General features: G+C 57.3%; 2 protein-coding genes across 2 annotated transcripts; both read right to left on the reverse strand.

Moving 5' to 3' along the window:
• Positions 1-2,950: 2,950 nt before the first annotated feature.
• On the reverse strand, positions 2,951-10,340 carry C1QTNF6 (C1q and TNF related 6). The gene is made up of 3 exons (XM_060023936.1): positions 10,281-10,340; positions 7,672-7,930; positions 2,951-5,203 (listed from the first exon to the last, which is right to left on the reverse strand). Exons 2-3 carry the CDS (start codon positions 7,922-7,924, stop codon positions 4,656-4,658), a joined length of 801 nt encoding a protein of 266 aa, XP_059879919.1. The 5' UTR covers positions 7,925-7,930; positions 10,281-10,340; the 3' UTR covers positions 2,951-4,655.
• A 4,823-nt stretch (positions 10,341-15,163) lies between these two features.
• On the reverse strand, positions 15,164-15,493 carry LOC132434337 (ras-related protein Rab-6B-like). The gene has a single exon (XM_060025992.1). The coding sequence runs from the start codon at positions 15,491-15,493 to the stop codon at positions 15,164-15,166; it is 330 nt and encodes a 109-aa protein (XP_059881975.1).
• Positions 15,494-18,016: the final 2,523 nt, after the last annotated feature.

Consider the following 18,016-nt stretch of genomic DNA (forward strand, 5'->3'; position numbering starts at 1 on the left):
GAGGCTCTGCAGGAATGGGCGTAGTTCAGCAGGTATGTAGGCGGAACCGGGAGCCTGGAGCAGAGGGGACATTGACACACTCAGCAGATGTCCTTTGGACATGCACTGCCAGGTGACCCCTCCCGCTGCCGGGATGTGGCGCTCAGATGCAGCCCCCCAGGAAATGTGGTACGAGAAGAACCCCAGGTGGCCAAAATCGCATTTCTTCAACTTCAGCAGCATGGAAATTAAGCTTAGTCATGGAGAAATAAAGCAAGTTCTATTCTGCGTACATCTGAGTTTGCGGCATCAACTCATTCCCCGCAGTGGTGAAGAGCAGTCAGCAAGATGTAGGTCAGCCACCAGCGACCCCACCACCACCAACACTGCTGCTTCCCTGCAGAGGGTCCCCGGTTTCCTCCATGTTCCTGCACCCCAATTACTACTTCCTCCTGTCCACGCCACCACCTGCAGGCAACCTCACACCTCATCCGGACCCTGAGCTGCAGCCCCAAGGCTTGCTGCTGGCCACCCAGCCTCCCGTCTTCCTGGGTTTGCAGACCAGCTGCTCCCAGCCACGCTGGCTTAGCTCTGTGCCCTCCTGACTCATGTCGTGGAAATCCCTCCTTCCTTTCTGGCTGCTGCGGCCACCCGCTGGCCCCAGCTGTCCCCAGCTCGGCCCCACCCATGATGTTCTTGACGTCTGTTTCTGATTCGTTGAGTTTCTGCCCGTGTTTTTCCCTTCCTCCAGATGTACACGTGGCAGCATGTAGCTACTGGGACAGGCCTGCAGAGCTGGCCGGAGGGGAGGGAACAGGAGAGTCGCAGGATTTTATCCCCTGGCCCAGGATTCCTGGTTCTTGCTTCCCGCTGCTTCTCTCTCCCTATGCTCAGTAAAAGTCATTCATCCCACAAATGCTCTCCGCTCTTCAAGGACCCACATGCCAGCTACTGCTAATACACCAACACCATTACAGCCGGTCCTCACTCAGGACAAGAAAGGGATGGTCCCCGGGGTGGGCAGGCGGCCACACGGGCATTTCGCTAGCTCGCTGGGGTCACCAGGACCACACGTTGCAGATCCCCGGGGGATGTTGTCCCCACAGACCTGGCAGCGGGCTGAGGGGGGCCTCCAGTTTCCCAGGGCCCTTGCCGAAGGACCTCCACCAAGAACTTACCTGTTGGGAGAGTCTCCATAACAAAGATCTAGTGGCTCTGACCCCCCCACTGACGATACGCCTCCAAGTCAGGAACTGGGATCCCATGGGAACGACTGGCCCAGACAGACCAGGGGCCGCCTCTGAAGCACGGATGGAGAAGTGTTTGTAGCAGGTCCAACTAGACAACGAAGGGCTGCCAGTTTTGGAGACCTGAACTAATGTGGCCTGGAAATATCTGGGGCCTTTGGCCTCAGCTTGCAAAGGGCAAGCTTCAGTCCTCCTGCAAGTGCTTGGCAAGGAGCGTCAAAAGCTCTTCTGCCTCAGTAATCAGCACATCAAGTCCTCATGCTGTCCATGACCAAAGGCTCCTGCCTGGCGCTGGAGGTGACCTTTACCACCAGTGTCGGAGCAGGGGTGCTGGGGAGGCCGATGACACTTCAGCAGATCCTGGGCCCAAAGTGGGCGGTGGGATGGCTCCCCTGAGTAGCCTCTGACCTGTCAGGGCCTCTTGCGTGAGAGCTGCGAGGGCTTCAGGTGTGGTGGGAAACCTCCTTCGGGGGCCAGATGGGCTCCAAGGAAACTAAGACTTGCGTCTCCCCCGCCAGGGTGGCCGCAGGCTCGGGTGGGTCCTGGGGCAGTTGTGGTGGATTTGTCTTTATAGCATCCTCTTCCACGTGGTACCCAGAGAGCCGTCAAACACAGGCACGCAGGCAGGGCAGATGCCCCATCAAGCCAGTAAGAGGAGTCGCCACCGATTGCGTTCGGTGTGTGAGTAGCTACTACGCTAGCTCGGAAGTCAGAACCCACCAAGGCTGCCCGTTGTAGGACGTGGAGCATTTTCCCACCAGAGCATATACAGCTGTTCGCTGGCAAATATTACACACAAAACGTGAGACAGGAGCCCCAGGTAGGATCTGTGGTTCGTTCAACACGTCCAGGTGCCTCACTAGAACATAAACTCCGTGGGTGCTCCCCATGGGGAGGTGATGGCTTGTGCCTGCAGTTGCAGCCTCCAAGCCTAGCAGCATACCCAGCACACAGTAGGTGCTCAGTAGCTGTGGTTCAAAGGATGAACGCAGGGACTTCCCTGGTGGTGCCGTGGTTAAGAACCTGTCTGCCAAGGCAGGGGACACAGGTTCGAGCCCTGATCCAGGAAGATCCCACATGCCGCGGAGCGACTAAGCCCGTGCGCCACAGCTACTAAGCCTGCGCCCTAGAGCCCGTGAGCCACAACTACTGAGCCCGCGTGTCACATCTACTGAAGCCCACGCGCCTAGACCCCATGCTCCGCAACAAGAGAAGCCCATGCACCGCAACGAAGAGTAGCCCCCGCTCACCGCAACTAGAGAAAGCTGGCACACAGCAACGAAGACCCAACGCAGCCAAAAATTAATTAATTTTTTTTTTAAAAAAGGAGGAATGCAGTGCTCACCAGGCAACCTCTCTTCTAATCCTTATGGCCACACCATGAGATAGGTGATCCCCATTCCCATTTTACAGACAAGGAGACTGAGGCTCCGAGGTGTGAGGACTTTCCCAGGGCCACAGCCAGGGCACAGCACAGTAGACCCTGAGCTGGTTCCACTGCCTCCAAGGCACAGCAGCTGAGTGAGTGACCGAGGCCGGCTGGTTCTTTTGTGGGTGGCGAGCACGTGGAATGGAGCCCTGGGCTGCCTTGGTCCCTCTGGGACCCTGACCCTGGGCCCAGCAGAACAGGACGGGCTGCCCTCCCAAGGTGGGCAAAGGAAACCGAGCAGAAAGAGCCAGGCTGGATTGCCAAGAAGACGCACAACTTTTAATCATGCTGGACAAGCAGGGCAGGGGTGAAGTCGGGCTGGGGGTGGTTGTACAGGACCAGCCTTCACGGCACCGGGTCAGGCCCTGCTGCCATCCCCCAGCCATGCAGCCATGGCTCCCCTGGCTATGAGTAAGCACCAGAGACCACCACCGGGGCCACCTCTGCCCCGGAGTCCACAGAAGCACCAACGGGCGGAGGCCGTCTCCCTCGGGAGAGATTCGGGCCACCTGGGGTTGCGGGAGGGGAAGGCTGGGGGCCCCCAGGCTGTCCCACCCTGGGAGAGGGGGAAGGGACAGAAGTCCTGATGTCCCTCACTTGGCCTCAGCCTCGCCCAGCGCCTCCCTTGGCATCATGGCTCAGAGGAGGGTCCCCCCAATTGACCTGGAACGTTGCTCACTTTGGTTCCCCAGACCTGCTGAGGGGTCCAAAGCCCGGTGCCCTCTGTCCTGGCTCATTGCCCGGCAGCATTTGTCAAGGCAGCAGCGGGCCAGAGGCGGCTCTGCTGGGCAGGAGCTGCCCACCCGGGGCCTCAACACCTGGAGAGCCGGAGGCACTGGGCTGGCGAGAGACACCAAGGAGGTCAGAGCACCTGGGGACAGACGACAGTGTCTGACAGTGGCTGGGAGCCTGGGAGAACTGAGGCCCAGGCACCTTTGGCAAAGTGGGCTGAGCACGGCCCTGACAGCCACCCAGCAGCGGGGCAGGGAGGGAGTGTGCTGAGGGGGGTAGGAGTCCTCACAGGCTTCCATCCCAGCCGTGTGGGGAGCTATGGGTCTGGGTCCCCTTACCCCAAAATGCCCCCTAACCCCTGGGTCCTCTCCTCACAGCACCTTTCCCCTGACCAAGGCCCCCCTGGGTTTGCTTTAATGATGGGCATTGGGAAAAAAAGAAAGGAACAGGCAGAGGATACCCCCCACCTGGGGTACCCTATCCTGCCAGCCTTGGGGAGTGGTGGGTAATGGGGGGCCACAGTGCCTGAATGCCCAGAACACAGACTTGTGTGATCAGAGACCCATGTGTTTCTCTGGGTCTAGTTTCAGAATCTGTGTCTCCCCACCCTGGCTGGACTGGGTGCTCACCGAGAGCAGGGCCTGTGCCTGGTTCACCTCAGCCTTCCCAGAGCCTGGCACAGAGCAGGCGCTCAGTGAGTGTTTGATGACTGAATAAATGAACTGCGGCTGCACAAGGAGCACAGACAGGAGCTCAGAGAGAAGGAAGAAGGCGCAAGAGACAAGAGGAGGGGGTGTCCTAGAAGGGTGAGAGAATTTAAGGATGTTGGGAAGATTCTAGAATGTTTGGAAGATTCCAGAATGTTGTGAAAATTATAGGACCTGGTTACTCAAGTGGGGTCCATAGACCAGCATCACCCAGGAACGTCCTAGAAATGCAAAATCCTGGGCCCACGCCACACCTGCTGGATCAGAACCAGCATTTTCACACAATCCCTGGGTGATACAGATGCACATTCAAGTTTGAAAAGTGCTGGTCTAAAAGGTTGGGAAAGTTCTAGAAGATTGAGGTTAGGAGGTTTCTGAAAATGTCCAAGAGAGGAGAGAGGCAGGAACAGACTGGGAGGGGTGATGGAGGGAAGGAAAGAGGAGGAAGGCTGCCCAGAATGCCAGGTCCCAGGGCCAACTTTACAGAGAGGCAAACTGAGGCCCCGCAGGGCACAGACCTGCCCGTGGCCACCCCAGGCCAGAGCTGCCCCATGGGAGGCACTAATCGTCCTCAGGCTTGATGAGGTGGCCACTGAAGGTGATGTAGGTGTCGATGTCGTCGCTGTAGACGGCGTTCTCACGCTCACGCTTGAAGAGCCGCGCCCAAACACGGTCGCCGGGTGCCAGGGCCAGCATCACACTCTGGCTCTGCATGATGCTGCGGTCGCTGGGCTGCGCGTACAGGATGACGGCTGCCTCGTCGTTGTGCACGACGTGCACGTAGGTCTCCTTGAAGTTCCAGCTGTGCACGTTGAGGCTGAAGAAGTAGAGGCCGCGCAGGGGGGCGACGAAGTGGCTGGCAGCCAGGTTGAAGTGCCCGTCCGGGTTCACGAAGACCGTGTCGAAGAGCAGCGGCTGGAAACCCTCGCTGCTGTGCAGGGCCGTCTTGCGGCCCACCGAGAAGGCTGAGAAGCGCATCTGGCACGGGCTGCCAGGGCTGCCTGCTTGCCCCTTGGCGCCCTTGATGCCCTGGGGGCCGCGCTCCCCCCGGGGGCCCTCCCTGCCCAGCTTCCCGGGCGAGCCCAGCAGGCCTCGGTCCCCTTTGTCACCTGAGGAGACAAAGAGGAGAAAAGTCAGGGCAGGCACCCACACCTGCACCCAGGGGGCTCCTAAGCGTTTGCAGAAGGCTCGCCCCTGCCCAGAGACGGCAGGTCGGAGGAGAGCCAGCACCTACAGAGCACCTACTGCATGCCAGGCATCGCCACCCCGAGGCCCCTCTAAAGGAGACACCACGCCCACCTCCACTCTTAGAGAGGTGACGGGACTCTCCCGGTGGTACAGCTTGGGAGCAGGACCCCAGCTGTGGTCTGTCTCCACGCCAGCCTGCTCCCTCCTCAGCAGTGAGGGTCTGACTGTGGTCCCTGCCAGACCGGGCCTGGACCCCCGGTGTCACTGCACCCAGCGGGGCTTCAGGGGGATGTGGGCGTGGCATTTCTGCCCCAGAGAAGGGATCACCCGGAAGGAAGTGTCCAGAGTCAGAGCCAGGAGGCCCTTGGTGGGCGTTACCGCCCCTCTGCACGACCTGGGGCCTTCATGTTGGTGTCTTGGGATTTTTCTGTCTGTATCTTGAAGAGGATCATGCTTGCCTCACTGGGATGTTCCTGAGCCCTCTGGGAAAGCACTGGGTGAACTCTGCAGATACGAGGCAGGACGATTCACCCAGCACTGCCCAGCCCACCTCCCCCTGCCCTGGGCTCCGGCAGCATCTCCCCTGGTTCCCAGGCAGGCACGCCTCTGGCCAGCCCTTGTTCCAGGCTGACTTCGAACGCAAGAAAAGCAGGTGACCGCCTACTTTTTATATTTTTACCACCTACTTCTTGAGGGACCAGATTCCAAATATTTCTCTGCTGCTTGTCACAGAGCCTGCAATCACACCCTTAGCCACATCCCTCTGAATGAACTAGACAGCCCTGTGTTGTCCTGGGGTCCCCTATGACCATGGCAATGCTGCTGGGAAGAGGGGAAGAAGGGGCAGAAAAGAGGACACAGGTCCTTGGAGGAGAAGCCTGGAGAGAAGCAGGGAGGAGGGAGTCCATGGCTCTGTGGAGGTCTTCCTCACTGGCCTCGTTGGTGAACTGCCTACCTCATCACGTGCCCTGCACTTTGCAGTTTGCAGAGCACTTGCTTCGCCCCAGGCCCAAGGGAGGGTGTGAAGGGTAATTATAAGAGGGGGTTACCTTCTCCTTTTTACAAATGAGGCAGTAAGCCCAGGGAGGGAGAGACAAGCCTGCCCCACACAGCAAGGGAGCTGAAGAGCGGGGGCTGGGACCCAGGACTCCTGACACCAGCCAGATGCCTTCTGCCCAGCAGGCAGCTAGCCTGTCCCAGGAGAGGTGACATGGGGTTTTAAGGAGGATAGTGAGGGGGGAGTTCAGTCAGTATCCAAGCACCTCGTCAACCTCACACAGAGGGCTCTGCTGGCCTTGGGGAAGCGGTGATGTGTGAGTGGTGGGCCAAGTAGGGAGAGGACAAGAGGGGTCCTCAACCACAAAATCTGAAGGCCCGAGGGTCTCAGGTGCCAGCTGACCCTCTGGAGTCCTCAGCGACAAATCTTAGCTCTGCCCCTAACAGCTGTGTGACCCCAGGAAAGCTTCTCCCCTCTCGGAGGCTCTGTTTCCCCATCTGCAAAGTGGGAGGAATGACAACATACCGAACTTGCAGGGTTGTCGTGAGCAAAGACAGAGGTTAAGGATGTCAAGGTCTGGCCCCAGGACCAGCCATTCACAGCCCCCAACAGCAGAAGTAGCTTCCTTGAGATTTGGTTTTAGGGGACAGGCAGCCAGCTCTCACCTGGGCGGCCCTAGTGGCCCCCACGGCTCTCCCTGATTCTACCCTTGTCTATTCTCCACAGAAATTAGAGTGATCCATTTGAAACCTAAGCTGGGCCAGGTCCCTCCTCTGCTCAAACCCTCCCCCACTCCCCATCTCACTCAGAGGAGGAGCCCACGTCTGATCTGTTTTGTCTCCAACCTAGCTCCTCCCCTTGCCCCCTGTTCCTTCAACACATGAGGTCCGCTCTGGCCCCAGGGCCTTTGCACCTGCTGTGCACGCTGCCTGGAATGCTCTTCCCCAGAAATCCACGTGGCTTCTCCCCACCTTCTCAGTGAGACCTACACTGACCAGCCCCATTTAATATGCACACTGCCCCCCACAGCTGCACTCCAGACACCCCTTACCCTGCTCCACCTCGTCACTTCCATAGCATTTATCACCATCCATTTCATTGACTTGGGTGATATGTTTACTGCTCACTGTCTGCCTCCCCCACTAGAACAGAAGCTCCACAGCGGTGGCATCTCTGTCTGATGTGTACACGCTCCATCCCAGAATTCAGAATGGTCCTGGTATGCAGTAGGTACTTAATAAATGTGTGAATGAAAGAAAAGGTCTGGGACAGTTTTCTGTCCTGGTTTCTTCTGCTCCTTCCACCTCACCTCCCTGAGCCCAGGAAGAGATCCCCATGCCCTCCCTGTCCCCGACCAGGCCAGTCCAGCCCAAGCCACGTGTGGGTCCTCACCCTTCAGGATGGTGATGTTAATGTAGGGCCTGACCTCAGGCAGCATGTACGGGAGGGCAGACGGAGAGGCCAAGGACGTATGTGCAGCATCAGCAAGGACCAGGGGGTCCTCAGAGTCACAGCACCGTCGACAGAGCCCAGGGGAACTAGAGGCCACGGCTTCCCCAGAGGTGGGCTCCTCGGTGGGGATTCCAAACACAGAGAGAGGGGGCACGAGCACTGCCCAGAGGAGGCCCAGGGCAGCTATCCCCATGGTGACCTGGAGCAGGAAAGGAGGGACAGAAACATATTACCTTGACATCTACACTCTGTTGATGCCCAGCGTGGACGCCACCACCCACAGCACGTGCGCTCCTGACATAACTCGGGGAGGGGGCATTAGTGCCCCCATTTAACAGATGAGAAGACAGTGGCCTACACAGGGAAAACAGGTTCTCAAGGTCACAAAGAGGTTCACAAAAGCAGGTTCTCAAGGTCACAAAGACACTTGTGGTAGTGCGGGGCCTGGAGGTTGAGTCTCCTGGCACCCAGTCCCTGGGCATCTCTGGCACACATGGGCCCACGAAGGACGACCCGCTCTGAAGACGAGGGTCCTGGGAGGCCTTTGCTGGGGTGGGTGAGGAAGATGCCCTGCTGCCCCTGTGTCATAGCCAATGAGACTATAAAATGCTTTTCCCAACCTCCCTCTGGCTTGTTTTCTTGCCCCAGACTCCACCGTCACTGGAGGGCAAAGGTAGAAGAAGGTGCCCCTCAGGACGGACAAATTACAAACAAACAAACAAAAGAAGTCCCTGCAGAAATGCACGCGGAGGGTGTGTAGCTGGTCTCAGCCCACCTCCTCTCTCAGCATGTTTGCGCAGTCAACAACCTACCAACTCAACCTCACAGAAGAAGCCCTGCAGGGAAAGGAGAAGGAGAGAGTAAATTCATTGGAAGGTGGTTGTGTCAATCATCGTAGACCTGCCAATCAGCTGCCAAGGTGGTAAATTGGAACTAAGGGGCGGGACCCAGGAGGTCTGGAAAATTCAAAAGGAACCGGGAAGCCCAACGGTTTGTGAGAATCTGTCTTTGGCCTTGGCCAAGAAGGGATCCAGAGTTCACGGAGAGGGGCAGAAAGCAGCCTGGACAGCAGTGACTGGAGACGAGCTGGGGCTGGGTGGGCAGGAAGCCAAGCAAAGAGCCTTTGAGGTGGTGGCAGTCTTTGGGGGCTGGCACTGAGTTATCACAGGATCAGAAACACTTTTGAAACCAGACTGGTTTTTACACTTCTGGTGTTCTTTGTTTATTTCCTTTGTGTTCTCCTTTAACATTTAGTACAATTTAAAAATATTTTTCTGTGGTTAATATGTGTAGAGAAACTAAAATTATTATTTTTTTTAAATGCCATTCTAACCTAACCTGAACACTGAGGTAGGAGTTGGGTTTTAAAGGGGCAGGAGCCCTCCCCCGCAACAACCCCCTCCCCGCTCCCTGGGGGCTGGGTAGCAGCAGGAGAAGAGAGGGGTGGGCAGGCAGTCTCCAGGGCCATCACCCCTCTCCTGAAGGTGACCATTCCCAAGCCTCCCCCACCTCTCCGGCCCCCGTTCTGCTTTCCTGGTTCTGCTCAATAAGGCACATCAAATCTTCAGAGATCAACATCCCTTCTGTCCGAGATTATGACCCTTACCTTTTATTTGTAAATTACACAACCCAGTGGTTTTGAGAAGAGCAAAATCCCCTCTTTTTCTTCCCATAGATGTGACCTCATGGGAAAAGATGAGGCTTTGGAGTCAGACTTGAGATCCCAGAATAGTTTACAAGCTGTGTGACCTAGGGCTAGTGGCTTAACGTCTCTGGGCTTCTTGCTCCTTGACATTTACAAGGAGGAGACAACACCACCTTCCTCCCCAGGTTATTTGGGAGGATTTAAATGTAGGGAAATTGCCTGACTTGTAAAAGACTCGTAATCAAATGATTGTCCCTTTCTCTGCTGCCCAGCACGACCTCTCCCCGGGGCCTGCGTGGGATAGCAAGAGCAGGACTGTTCCCAGAGGATTAAAACTGTTTGGGGACATTTCTGTTGGCCTAGCCAGCTGAGAGTCAAAAAATCTGTGACACAGAACTGTGACCTGGTGGGGTTGGGGGGTGGGGAGGGGGGATGCAGGAAGCAGGGAGCAGGAAGCAAAGCAGCCTTTAACAAAAGTAATAATAACCACAGCCGTGGTCACTGACTGTCCCTGGAGGAAGGTGTCACACAGGGATCAAATGAGTGAGGGACCACGCCATTGGAGGTGATTTGGGGGTCCCTGCTGCCTCCATGAGGGCGCTGGGGCCTCTTTGGAGTGGGGGAAGGGCCAGGCCCTGCTGAGCTGAGTTGGTGCCTGTCCAGGCAGGGGTGGGCACAAGACAGGAGCATCGGAGGGCAGCCCTTCACCGGGACTAAAGTCTCAGTCAAAGGAGGGAGTGGGGAAGGGAGACCCTAGAGGGGCTGGCCGGGGTCAGAAGGAGAGAGCAGGGCCCCGAGATGTGAGATGTGTCCGGGAAGAGAGGAGAAAGGAGAGGAATTCCAGGCTCTGACCCCAACCCCCTCTGCCCTGCTGGAGGAAGTTGCAGGACCTCCCATCACTCACCCAGTGTCCTGCAGCCTCAAACAGCAGCTCACAGACCCCGGGCCTCTGGGCCGCCTCTGGTTCCTTGGTCCATGTTTGCAATTATAACTTGTTGCTGGCCCAGAACCCCAGGCCCTGCGGGCTGGCCAAGGAGGGAGGGAGAAAGGGATGGAGGCAGAGCAGAGGGAGGGAGGGAGGGCGGAGGGGGCGGGCTGAGCTGGCTTCCCGCTTCCCCTGCTCCCTGCTCCCTCCCCTCCAGCCTCTGGGTTCTCCGGAGATAAAGGGAGCTGAGGATTTCCTTGTCTTAACTCTCTGGTGGTCCTAGAGGGTCTTGTTTCATTCAGAGACCCCGTAAAGCTCCAGCAGGAAGGGGTCTGAGGCCCCTGATGGGAACTCGAGGCTGGGAAGGGGGAAGGGCAGGGAGCCCCAGAAGTTGCTGAGGAAGGGAAGGCAGTGCTGGAAGCGCCATGCCGGGGCTCCAGCCTAGGCTGAAGGGCTCGTTAGCTCTGAGTCACTGAGGCAGGCGGCACGGAGGGGGCACGGGCACCAGCCCAGTAGCCTCAGGTTCAAATCCTGGCACTGGCACCCACTGGCCAATCCCTTCCCCTCTCAGACCCTACCTGTCTGTAGAACTCCAGTCCCCAGCCCCATCCGTGCCAGCTCCGAGATCAGGTAAGAGTATCAGGTAAGGGTGGCAGCCGGGTCAACAGCCCCGCCTCCAATGGACACCAAAGTCCTCCTCCTCTGCCTGGAAATGCTGCCATGATTATCCATCTTCCTGGTCTTCTACAGCCAATCCGCCCATGGAAATGACCCCCAAGAAGGTCACAGGAGGGCAGCCTGTACAGAATGCCCCCGGGCCTCTGCTTCCTTCTGGTTAGGCTGCAGGAGGCTTTGCAAAGGCTGCAGTCCTGGTTCCCTGGGCTCAGAGACCCCTGTGCAAAGATTCTCTCAAACATCCCTCGCCCTCTAGCCCCCTCTCATGCTACATTTGTTGAGTACTTACTGCCTGGGCCAGGCTTCACCTTTGCAGGGGTTTTTGGGAGCCAAGGGTATTTACATCCATTTTCTTACTCTTCCTGGGAAAGGGAGCTAGTGGTGGGCGCTGATGTGACTTTCACAGGGTCACACACTTAGTGAAGAGGAACCACAACCCTACAGGATGGAAGTGCTCCCCGTCCTACCGGAGCTCCCACGATGGCACAGCTGGGCACGGCTGCGGGCAAAGGTTGCAATTCAGGGCCTGCCCCCTGGGCAGACAGAGGTGGTGACATTGTCGCTCTCAGGAGGCACAGGAACGCAGCGACCTAGGGGGACTTACTGAAGTCTGGGGCTTGGGGCACTAAGCCCCAGGCCCCACTCACAGCTGGGCAAAGTGTGGAGGATAGAACAGCCCTGGCTGTGTGTCCCTGACCATCTCCCATCTCTGAGCTTCTGTTTTTTTATTACTTTGGGGGATAAACACACAGCAGAATATCCAGGCCTAGAAGGACCCTTAGAGATGATCTAATCCAATTCCTGAATCTGTCCAGCAGGGACACTGTGACCAGGGAGGGCAGGGAATCTTTGGCTCAAGGTCGGACAGCAGACTGGAGTCCAAGTTGGGATGAGGGCCAGACTCCCCCAGCTTCTAGTTTTGTGCTGCTTCCCACTCCCAACCCACTTGGAGTACCCCACCCTCACCCCAGGCCTACTTAGGGGTTCAAGGGGCCCCAAAGGAAAGCAGATGGAAGGCCTAAGAACACTGGGAAAACTGTCAGGTCCACACTGGCTGTGCCCGCTACGTGGCCCTGCCCCAGGCAGCATTCCCAGGGCACAGAGCCAGGGCTGCAGAGGGAGGGAGGCGAGGGAGCCCCCTCCCCACCCTCGCCTCACTGCTGCCTCCAGCGGGAAAAGGGCTGACTCAGCAGCACGGGGGCAGGACACAGCTCCTGGCTGCCTCATAGATATGTGACTTAGGAAGCCTAGCATCGGAGGAAAAAGCGAAGAGAAGGGAAGACGGATGGGGGATGTGGAGAAGCAGGGTGGGGACACAGAAGTTGTTTGGTCCAGGGCCCATTGTGTGCTCCCTGACACACTCAACAGCCCCTCTGCAGAGAAGGAGCCTCATCTCACTCGACAGGTGAGGTCTGGAAAAGCACATGATTCTCATCAGGTTCTAGGACCAGCTCCTTTGACTCCCAGCCAATGTCAATGCCCCAGAAAAGGGTCCCTAATCCCCCTTGGTCCAAGGCAGCTGGCTGGGAGCAGGGCAGACAAGAGAGTAGGACTCAGGAATATTATACACTACTCTAACATTGTTCCTCCCTCTCTCTTTCACCATGTCGCAAATTACCCCATTTGTGCATCAGCCCTTGGTCTCCCAGCCACTCTGAGGATCTCCCCAGCAGGCCAGCCAGGCAGTGTGGAGACAGAGCCCCAGCCCTGGGGCAGACAAAACTGGGTTCCGTCTCAGCTCCACCTCCTTCTAGCTTCGTGTCCTTGGGCATGTCTCCCTACCTCTGAGCCTTGGTGACCCGAGGCCAGAGGAACATGAGGAGGCCAAGACCATCTGAGCAACCTGGTGGGATAACCAGTGGGGTACTCTACACGGGCCACCAGGCACTGCTTCTCCCGGGTTAAACCCTGAACATGGTGAGGGCATGAGCCCATTCTCCTCATGCACACAGATGAGGCACACACTCCCCAACTCTCAGAACCAAGCTCCTAGCCACATCCACCTTCCAGCCCAAGGTTGGGGAGAAGATATAAAAACAGTGACATTTAGTCAGTGCTTACAAAGCACCAAGAACCCTTCACGCATTTTTAAAAAATAAAATGTGTGCCTGTCATAAAGTGAGACAGAACCCAAAACATGATTCCCAGAGTCAGCTGTGCAAGTCGGGTTTGGCTAATGATCTAAATCATTAGCCAAATCTAATGATTAATGATCTAATCTAGGACGGTAATAAAGAAACTAAACAAAGGAAACCGTGAGCGCCACCTAGTGGGGAGAGGCTATGCGCCTGGCACCCACCCCATTCCACGGGCGATGCTCCCCACCCGTCCCCTTCTTAGAGAGCTAAGGAGGGGAGAAGGGGAAAGATGAAGGGCCCACTAAGACGTGCTAGGGGCTGGCTGGGGCGCCCGTTCCCTCACCTCTTCCTCCAAACCCCACTTCCTGCAAAGTGGGCAGAGGGTCCAATGGGACCCTCGCTCTCCAAAGCAGCTCGCTCACTCGGCTTCCTGGCTCTGCATATCCCTCCTTCGACTAGCTGGGTCATCCCGGGTGAACTTCGCTCTCCGGACTCAGTTTCTGCGTCCTGGGCTTTTCAGCAACCCATGTCTGTTCCTACGGGTGTTAATCCGAGATGGGCGAGTTTAATCCCATTTTACAGAAGGGGAAAGAGAATCCCCAAGGGGCCCAGAGAAGGAACGAGCCAGCCCCATCCCAGTCCTCCTGGACCCTGACGAGGACCCTGTTGCTACAGAGTGGGAAACTGAGGCTCAGGGAGACAGGTGAAGCAACTGGCTCCCTCCCCACGGCTGACTAGTGGCAGAGCCGGATGATGGGGTCGCCAAGGCACGCGGGAGGCCAGCGCCATCCTCCCCGCTTCTCTCCGCAGAATTAAGGGGAGTGACTCCCACCCCCAAGCCGGGGAAGCCCCTCCATGCCCACCCGCTTCGGGCTCAAACCCTGGCAAAAGACTGCCGCCAGCTGCAGCCACTCTTGGCACCACCTAGGGCTCAGCCAGACCAGACCCCCGCCACGGGGAAACCCGCCGGCTTGTGGACGGAGGGAGCGGCTCTGCTCCGGCCACCGCGCCTCTATCCGGGAAGCAGACAGCGAGACGAGAGGAAAGGGCCGCTACGGCGCCGGGGAGGGGCCTTTGCGTGTCCAGCTCCCGGCGCAGTCGAACAGAACCGAGCAAAGCCGAACTTGGCCGAGCAGAGCCGAGTCCGGCCGAGCCCAGCGTGTCCGTCCGATTATCGCCGGGTCTGACCGAGTGGATCCGACTGGTGCCGAATAGAGCCGAGTCCGGCTGACCGGAGCGGCTGAGGGCGCCAAGCGGAGAGGGGAAGGTTACGCGGCGCCCCCTGCCGGACACAGAGCACAGTGCTGGCGTCGGCCGGAGCCAACCCGCCGCCTCCCGGTCCTGCGACAGTCCTGTGAGATGGGGCTACGGAGCCCATTTTACGGATGAGGAAACTGAGGCTCCAAGAGGTTTTGAGGCTGGCCCAAAGGCACGCAGAGCTAAGAAGTGGTGGCTGTGAGGCTCGAAATGGATTGTGTGGCCGTGAGCTCACCTGCCACGCCACCCATGTCAATGGGCGTTGTGTGTTTGCTTTGTTCTCCCCATAATCGCTGCCATTTATCATGGTCAGCAAGGAGGAAGGACCCACCCTGTCTGATGAGCGGGCTGAAGGCCCGCGCCAAGCACAGAGACAACCCCTCCTCTTACAGATGGTGAAACCAAGCAGGCTCCGGGCACACTGACCAAGTGCAGCAAGGCCGGCAGTTCCTGTGTGCAAATATTTCCTGTCATTAACGCAGAGAGCGGGACCGAGAGGCCCCGTACTCCTGCAGGCCTCATTTTCCCTTCCTGTTAACAAGATGGCCAGAGGCCAGGAGATCCTGGCTGTGTACAGGCTGTGTCCCTAGGCTGTGTGAGCCAGGACCTGGGGTGTCTGGGACCCTGGAGGAGGCCAAGTGTGGCCCCGGGCACTTTCTTTGAGCCTGTGAAAAAGCGAAGACTGGCTTTGCTCTCCGTGCACATGTATGTGCATGAGTGTGTCACTGACATTCACTCCTGGGTACACACCACCTTAGCCTGCCAGGCAGGCCTATGCCGAGGCTGCAGGGCTCGCTAGAGGGTGCTCGCAACAAGTGAGTAGTGTCAGGGGAAGCCCGCGGTCAGACTGCACTAGCGGGAGCAGCCGCCCCTGCTGGCCAGGGACTCCTGGGGTTGGTCCAGCTCGGTGTCGATCATCCCTTCTCTGCTTTTCTCCTGGACGTTCTCCATTCCAGGCAGAGCCGAGGCCACACGTCGGAAGAGCTGCTTCACGTTGTAGCCGGTCTTGGCACCGGTCTCGATGAACGTGGCGCTCAGTTCTTTGGCACGCCGCTCGCCCTCCCGGAGGGTCGCCTGCCTCTTGTCGTCCAAGTCGGTCTTGTTGCCCACCAGCAGGATGATGACGTCACTGCCCCCGTCTGTCCTGACATCATCGATCTGCTGGTCTGGGCTGCCCTTCATGCCCAGACCATGTTGAGTCTTGCCCAAGGACATCATCTGTTACCACCGGTGGCCGCCAAGGAGCTGGCACCATTGGCCTCAGAGCTCTTTCCACCCCCAGCATCACTCCCTGGCCCTCAATTTCATAGTTTCTAAAAGCTACAGACACTGGACTGGGGACTAGGAAAACATGATTCTTGGTCCTGCCTCTGGTGCTGTGACCCTGGGCAAATCACATGACCATCCCAGGCCTCACTATCTTCAGCTGTAAAATGGGTAGCAGAGCTGTTCTTAGTACCCTGAACATCTCGCATGCCGCCTCCTGGTGCACAAACTCCAGTTCCCTCTTGATGCTTGGCTGGGCTATAACCCTTCCGGGGAGACGTCCTCCCCAACCCATGGCTGGATTCTTGCTTCTGCTAAAGCACTTCTCATGTTTATTTAACACATACCACCTACGATGCACTGTTCTAAGCTGTTTATAAATCTCTGTTCATTTAATCTTCCTAACAGGAGACATCTACTCTCATCTTCCTCTCAAAGAGGAGGAAACGGAGGCACAGGAAGGTTAATTAACTGGCTCTAGGTCAAACAGCTAGTGAATGGGTGAGCCGGGATTCAAAACCAGACAGTTCCAGGTTCTGGGGGCTTAAGAACCCCCTCTTTATCTCTTACGTTCAGTACTACTTCCTTCACCCCTGAAGCCAGGCCTTGTAATTCTCTGCCTTCAGCTTTTTGCGCTGGCGGCTGTTCCGTAAACACTTGTTGAAGGAAAGAATGAATGAATTAGTCCAAGGTCCTCCAGAGACCCAGGGGAGGAGGGACTGTTGGCTCCGTTTTGCGGGTGGGAATTGTATTAGTTTGCTGCCAGAACAACGTACCCCAAACTAAGTGGTTTAAACAGCAGGAATGTATTTTCTCAGAGTTCTGCAGGCTAGAAGTCCAAGATCAAGGTGTCAGGCAGGGTTGCTTCCTTCTGAGGACTGTGAGGAAGGACCTCTTCCAGGCCTCTCTCCCGGCTTCTGGTGGTTTGCAGGCAACCTTTGGCATTAACTTGTGGAAACATCACTCCAGCATTTTCCCCATGCTCGTGTCTGTGTCCTAATCTTCCCTTTTCTTAAAAACACCAGTCATATTGGAATAGGACCCCACCTGACTCCAGGGTGACATCATCTTAGCTGCTTATAACTGCAAGGACCCTATTTCCAAATAAGGTCACCTCCGGAGGTACTAGAGGTTAGAACTTCATATGAATTTGAGGGAGGAGAGGTACACAATTCAATGCACAACTGGAATTAAACCTCCTAGGAGGTCCTGTCTGACACAGCTTCTGTCCCTGAATTGGGCCTCACGTCCGCTTTTCTTCCTTTCATTCACTGCCTTCCTTCAACCCCAGGGCCTTAGCACATACAGCCTCCCTGCCGGGCCCACTCAGGTTCACCCTCTGCTCTCAGTGCTGCCCCCAACACGGACCCCTCCCCCCAGCTGTGATCCCCCAGAGCACAGGGCACTGCCGTCCCTACTGGATGGTGGTCCATTTACTTGTGCAGCTGCTTGTGAGCACCACAAGGCCCGGGAACCGTGTCTGTCTCCCCAGCCCGGTGTCAGGGCCTTGCACACAGTGAGCGCTCAGAAAAGTCTTTATTAACTTAATGAACTTTGCCCAGAGAGGTCAGTGAAAGGCCAAGGCTGTGTGGTAGGTTCGTGGCAGAGTGGGCCTAGGTCCCAGGCCTCCTGACTTTGGGTCTCATGACATTTGGGGGATGTGTTTGCCCCATGGCCTTCCAGTAGAGTCACCAAGAGTCTCACCAGGGCCTGCCAGTGACAGGGGAGCACCCTGAGGTTTTGGCAGGACCGTGGCCTTGCACAACTGCAGGGAAAGCTCCTCACATTACAGCCTGGGGTTCTTGCTGCCTTTAGAGTGCTTTCTTCTGTGTCTGGAGTCCTGTGGCACCCAGGCTGTCACCTCCCCATGGGACTGTCACCTCTCCATGGGACTGTGGCCTCCGTCTCCCCCACCCCTTGGAGGTGAGGAGGGCTTGAAGCCCTGGGGCCTTGGCCTCCCCTATCCCAGGGCCTACAGGCTCCTGACTCCTTTCTGCTGGTGCTCAGGCTGACATATGAAGTCCTGGTCCAGAGCCTGGTGGCCATGGGCTGTTGCCAGGCAACAGCCTCCGAGAGACAAGTTCAAGGTAAGGTCTTGGGTCTGAGCAACTTGGATGTCTGGAGAGACGGAATCAGGCAGAGAGGGTCATCGCCACCCCTTCCTGCCGGCTCGAGCTCACAGCCCCAGAGCCTGCCCTCAGCCCACAGCCCCTGCAGTTCCCATAACCCACAGATCCCAGCCCCAAACCCCCATATAACTCCTTCCATTCCCCTGATACCCCCCCCCCATTTATTAAGGGTCACCACATTGCACAGATCCAAAGGAGGCTAGAGTGACAGTGTGAAAATTCCCCCCTGGAATTGAGAAATGGAATTTCCCCCATTCAGTCATTTATTCCAAATAGTCATATGAGGGGCCCACAGCACTGCCAGGCCCTG

This window comes from Delphinus delphis, chromosome 11, assembly GCF_949987515.2.
Source record: "Delphinus delphis chromosome 11, mDelDel1.2, whole genome shotgun sequence".
Taxonomy (NCBI): Eukaryota; Metazoa; Chordata; class Mammalia; order Artiodactyla; family Delphinidae; genus Delphinus; species Delphinus delphis.

Bases quoted from the DNA above. Each gene is read 5' to 3' on its own strand.
- C1QTNF6 (XM_060023936.1), bottom strand. From the start codon at position 7,924: ATGGGGATAGCTGCCCTGGGCCTCCTCTGGGCAGTGCTCGTGCCCCCT. The intron at 5,204-7,671 runs GTGAGGACCCAC...TTGTCTCCTCAG, and splicing joins TAACATCACCATCCTGAAGG to GTGACAAAGGGGACCGAGGC.
- LOC132434337 (XM_060025992.1), bottom strand. From the start codon at position 15,493: ATGAAGGGCAGCCCAGACCAGCAGATCGATGATGTCAGGACAGACGGG.